Below are 6,000 nucleotides of genomic sequence, written 5' to 3'. Positions count from 1 at the left end.
TAGTTTGGTCACTTTGAGTCTCTGTTGTTTGTATTCATCCTTGTGCTCTGTAGCAGTCGTTCTCGGTTGCACAACACAATACAGCGACATCTAGTGGTCCATTATTACAAGCAACTTACACTTGTCCAATTAAGAAAAAGCTGAGTTTTTCTTTGCATGTTATTGATTTAGGTTCATCAGATGGAGTTGTGACTGCTGATGGAGCTATTTTTAAATGAGTGAGGAACAACATATTTCCAAAATAGAATATTTCTCTTGCACGCTGTCATGTCTCAGTATGTTATATTTATCGTTTGATCGGGGGGAAAAAAAAAAACAATGACGGACCATTAACATGCAGCGACTGTCTTTTCTGATAACCACTAAAACATATTCTTCCATTAAGATGCTCTTGTTAAATCTGTAATCGACACCAAGTTTCATGCATGACTGTGGTAAATTATTTGAAATACACAAAACGACATCACACACTGTTATCAAATGTTAACTCTTTATTTGAATATGTAAAAAAAGGTGCAGGGCTTGCAGCTTATCCTCATTGCATGTTTCTTTTTCATTGAAAACATTTCTGTACACATCGAATCATTTTGCTTTTGAAATGCTTGAGTCACTTTTGAGACCTGTACAGAATCCAAGTTGACGATTCAAGATTAAAGTGCTTATCTTTGTCTCTCTTCTATCTGGCTTCTTTTATGGGACACGAGACAGCTTTACATAGAAATAGACTGTACAGCTCTGCACAGGCCTACCTGCTGCACGTTTTCTGCTGTTTTGTATCCCAAAAGTTGCAAAGTGGTACAAGTGTTTTCTTTTCATGAAGTCATCTTTGAAATACAATTGAAACTTGCCATATCATACAAATAATAAATAGTCATAGCCATGGCTACGCATGCAAACATCAGCATTTATGTTTCTTCAAGCAGTAATCAAATGTATTACTGGTGATGCATTGGAGCGGGGTGCAAACATTTGTCTTAGTGTCTCGTAACATTTCCTAACCAGTGTGTGTTTGCCGCCACTCCTACAAATGTTATACAGTACTACACAATGCTAACTGGGAAAAAACTGTTGAAATGTCCGACCCGTGTGTTAAGACAAGAAATGTGTCTAATGGTAACAATTATTCTTTGTCCATCTCCACGTACTGCGAATGGTTGTCAGGAGATTTGCTGTGAGTTTTACTCAAATGGAGTTTGACTGCGTGATTGCTGGCAAATGTCCGACAACACAATTTACATTTAAACTTAGAGTCAACATCCTCCTCCAGGACCAAAGTCTCTGAAGCTCGGACAGTCAGGACCTTGGGGAGCTCTGCTTCGTCCACCTTGATCTGATGCTCTACGGGCATCTTGCACATGTCTTTGATTTGAAAGCCTAGGTGGGACTCCAGGTGGGAAATGAAGGTTGCCGGTGACCTAAACTGTGAAGCGCAGTCGTTGCAGTAGAAGACCGGGTGGCCCGTGTCCATGTTCTTTAGGAACTTAGTGCCTCCGGTCTTCCGCAATTGGTACTTCACGTTAGCTAACCAATGGCTTATGGTGGTCATGGAAAGTCCCGTGAACTTAGAGATTTGCATCCGCTCCTGAGGGCCGAGGTCAGAGAGAAGATACTTTCCCTCTGAGGTGAGGAAGAGGCTGGAGGCAAACTGAGCTTGCAGGATGAGAAGATGGCGAGGATTCCAGTTGGACTGGCGACCTTTGCGCTTGTGGACCGAGTAGACATCAGCGGACACGTCTTCGAAGCGCCTGACGTCCGATTCTAGTTTCATGGCTGGGAGCCTGGACGTGATGGGTGGTTTAGGCGTGGTGGCTTTGGGAAGAATTTTTACCATGTCGGCGATATCGGACAGGGCGTACTTATGTGGCATCGGGCTGGCGGGATGTAGTAGGGAGGACCTTGGCTTGCTGTGTTTTGATTTAGTCAGGTCTATCGGCTGGTCGTCAGACGCAAATACAAATGTTTTTTTCGGCTTATTCCTCACAGGATTTGTGAGCATCACAGAGGGCTTCTCACCACATTTACTAGTGTTAGAAAAAATAGATTGTATGTGAGAAGATAGTTCATTTATATGTGAGTTAGCCGGTTTATTTGCTTTGCCTAAATGATTGTTGAGAACTGACTGCAGAGCACTAAGAGGGTTCACAGCAAGGATATCGACAGTGTCTTTTAGAGGCTCTGTGGCGCTGACAGAAGGGCTCGGAGTCTTACCCCCGTTAAAAGAATCAGGGCTTAGCTTCCCTTTGATCGGCTCGCTCCCGTCGTTCCCGCAGTCGGCAACAAGCTTTGAAGAGCAGGAAGAATCATCCTGACAATCGCTGTCATCTGTCTCCATCAGATCAAGTTTCACAGTTTGACTTTCTTTGCCGTCAGTAATCAAGACTGGTTCTTGTTTGATGTCCACAATTTTATGCGTCCCCGGAGGACTGTCAACGCCCGCGGCGCCCTGGTACTTGCCCTTTGGGGCGAGCACCCTCAGCTTTTGGTTGAACGTCTGCTTCAGCAGAGAGGGAGGTGACGCAGCGCTGACTGGGGTGCTTTTTATAATGCCGGAGATCTGATAGGCGGCGTGAATACTCGGGTAGGCACTCCAGCTCGGTGTCCCTGTTTGAGCTTTATTGATGGCAGAGGCTACGGTATTGGCTAGAGATTTGAGAATGTCTCCACCTCCACCAGAGTCTTGCTCCAGATCTTCCTCCCGAAGATAAGGGTATTTAAACTCAATATTTCCAGGCTTTTGGGTTTCAGTTTCTCCCTTGTCATCTTTTGTTCCAGTGTCTTCTATTTTGTCTGATGCACACTCACCTTGCGCATCACTCTCATCGCTTGTAGGGGAAACATTCTTAGGAGACAGTTTTTCTCCGTCAGGCTCATTGGCATTTGGCTCGGCTAATCCCTGGATTTTCTCCACAGCCAGGGAGTCTAGTGCGAGTTGTTTACCCTTCTTGGAAGCAGAGTTAGTAACTTTAATGAAATGCCCGGTTACCATCATGTGTGTGGTGAGTTGCTGCAAAGTGTCATGGGAGCTTCCGCACTCCATGCATTTCAAAATCTGAGACTTACAAGTCTCAAACTGCCAAGTATAACTCGCACCATTCTGATAGCCGAAGCGATTGTTGTTGGTGTTCAAAACAACGCCGGCCCGTTGGGTGTCGCTGTACCCGGATACACCGGTTGTAGAGTCAGGGGAGCACGGCCTGGTTGTTTCAAAGGCGCGCTTTTTTGCTGGTGGCAGTAGTTTGGGTGTTATTACTGGAATTGGCTCCTTTAAAGGCACTTTTTGGTAATGCTTAGTTTTGATCATATGGACGCTCAGGTCCTGGAGCGAGTCAAAAGAATGACCACAAAACATGCACTTCAGAACTTTTTGCGCATCCTCTTTCCCTTCCAGATCCTGCAAACTACGTTTTTTCGATTTAGAGGACGAGGCGGAGGAATTGCTCTGTTTACTGAGGTTGTTGTCCTGGTAGTGGCCACTCTTGTTCATGTGGACTGTTAGTTCCACTAGGGTGTCGTATGCGGCACTGCAGTCTTTGCAGCGAAAGCGGCTTGCTCCTGTGAACACCGAACCACAGGGTTTGCTGCTTTGTCGATACAAGTGGACAGAACTAAAGAGGTTGGGTTTGGACGTGGTCTTCAGGGAGACTGTCTGCTGGAGGGTCTTTGACAAAGCATCCTGATGCCAGTCAAACTCACTCTTGGTACTTCCGTTGGTGCTGTCACAGTTGGCTTTGCTGGTGTTTTTGCCCACTTTCAGTTCTGTCCCCACCTCTGTCCAGTAGGAATCTGAAAGGAAATTTGCATAGACTGCCCTCATTTTCTGCAGGCTGTTGGCCGTCTCCTCTTTGCGTTTTAAGCTCTCGTCATCGAAATGGCCCTCATATGGAGAAGAATTCTTGAAGTCGGACAGTCTGTCACAGGTGTCGCTAACGGGTGACTCCAGATCGGCCTCTTGATTTGACAGGAGACTAGAGGGAGAGTTCTGATCGCTGTAACTATTGGTGCTCTTGTTGTCCAGCTCGCGGTCCTCTGAGACTTTGGGGCTGGTCTTCTCTGAGAATTCCTCTTCTGTTGGTGTGTCATTTTCTCCATCCTCCTCTATGATGACGTCGTGATGATCAGTGTCTTCATCGTCGGGCATGTATACTAAAACAACAAATAAAAGACATTGAAAAATGAATGCTTTTTTATTCATAGTAAGACAATATAGTCATCAAACACAATACTTCTTAACAATACTACCTCGAAGATACAACTTATTTATAGCTTCAGTGAGTTTGAATCTGTTTATTCTTGCAGTTTTGTAAGCATTTGTCTATTTTGTCTAAATGGTGTTTTAGTATGGTGAAGAACACATAAGGTCTGCGATTATACATTGTATTTAGAAGCTACTTCATTCTATATTAGCTATATACAGTAAAATATAGTCATACCAGACGGAATCTATAAACAGTTTGTATCATAAACCACTGAATACCGTCCCAAAGGCTCGGCCCTTATTCATAATCTAAACTACGGATCGGAGCCAACATTTGCGCCTTGTGAGACCGGCGCTGGACACAATGTCTTTACTAACAGACTGCAGCAGTCTGTGATTCACGACGGGCCATCGACTTTGTGCTGCGTCCAAGGCTTTTCGGGCCTCAACTCGACGTGTTTACAACAGTCATTGGCGACTGAGTGACAAAAGCAAATTGATTCTTCTGAGGCCTGTTAACAGTTATTGCAAATGACCTATTCCACAGTGATTAAGGGGGCTGTGAAGAGCGGTGAAAGTGCGAGCCTTGTGATTCTCAGTAACCGCCGCTGCCTCAACGCAAACCGGCCCAAAAACTTGACAGACTAATGTCGCGACATGCCCGAGCAACAAATTAGAAAGCGAAAGGGAAACATGACTTCGGCAGATGGTTTGCGAGCGGTCCGACATCAGGAAACTGATTTTGCTGACGATGAAACAGAATTATGTTGCAAATGTGAGTGATGATGAAGCGCAATGAAACTGTACATAAATAACAACTTTCCAGAGATTACGGGCAATCTGTCAGGTCTTTATATCCCCCCCGACAGCCTCATAAACAGTAATTACATCTTTCATTATTCACCTGTTCCTTCTCCCAACTCATAGTGCACAAACATTATTGCTTTCATTAACAGATAATTAAACAACGCTATTACTAATTGGCGCACGTCCCCTCACGCAATTAGAAGAAGTCTGACTCAGCAAGGAGCATTTTCAGGTGGCTGCAAGAGCGCCAGAAAACGTCCTCTTTAAACTGCCGTCAACGATATCACGCCCGGCACTTTGCTCAAAATGAAGTTTGTCAGCACAAATCTGAGATGTTTTCCACCTTGCAGTCATGCAGGGAAAATGCGCATTTTGGGAGAAAGGCTTGGCAGATGTGCTGGCTACTGAAAAATGAATGGGACATAACAGCCGTGTCCGGGTGCACTTATGCCTTTCACGTGGTTTAATATTTCCTCGGTCCCGAGCCGGCCGGCTCGAGGAATGCCTTTCCTCTCAGTTTTCTTAAAATAAAACTTTTTTTCCTTTTTGAATCAATATTTCAGAAGCACCTCCAGAGAAAGCCTGTAGGTGAGTTGCTAGCCAACTAATGGACAATGGATGAAGATGGGCTTTGGACTTTGAAAACAAATATAGAGAATGTGGCATCGTGAACACAAGAGCCCCAAACGTGCCGTGACCTTGATCCGCCGTTCGAGCGAGGTTTTGATTGGGTGGCCGACAACCGTGATGGCCTGGATGCCTTGGGAGCAAGGATGTATATTTTATTTAGAGCCTTATATACAGTTGGAGAACACCAGCGGCTCTGACAAGCTCGACTGGCAGGAACAAACGTCAAAGTGGAGCTATTAGTATTTTTCAGGCTGGAAGGAAACGGAATGCCACCGCGTGTTGTACGTTGCAAAATGTCACTTTAAGCTTACACCTTTTTAAGAAAATTATTGTAAACTCCACAAGGGAGTCCCGCTATTTACTGTAAT

The 6,000-nt window shown here is 44.9% G+C and overlaps 1 protein-coding gene across 1 annotated transcript in view; it reads right to left on the bottom strand.

The window, feature by feature from the left end:
• Positions 1–884: 884 nt before the first annotated feature.
• tshz2 (teashirt zinc finger homeobox 2) overlaps positions 885–6,000 on the bottom strand; it is an 85,998-nt gene continuing 80,882 nt past the window's right edge. Inside the window, exon 2 of the mRNA XM_088330909.1 lies at positions 885–4,143. Within this exon, the coding sequence (XP_088187035.1) occupies positions 1,121–4,143 (3,023 nt within the window). The 3' untranslated portion in view covers positions 885–1,120. The remainder of the gene's footprint in view (positions 4,144–6,000) is intronic.

The sequence above is a fragment of the Urocampus carinirostris genome, chromosome 3, assembly GCF_059441175.1.
Source record: "Urocampus carinirostris isolate Australia breed hairy pipefish chromosome 3, RoL_Ucar_1.0, whole genome shotgun sequence".
NCBI classification, from domain to species: Eukaryota; Metazoa; Chordata; class Actinopteri; order Syngnathiformes; family Syngnathidae; genus Urocampus; species Urocampus carinirostris.
The sequence above is the reverse complement of the archived record's forward strand: the minus strand, read 5'-3'. Positions and strand labels throughout refer to the sequence as shown.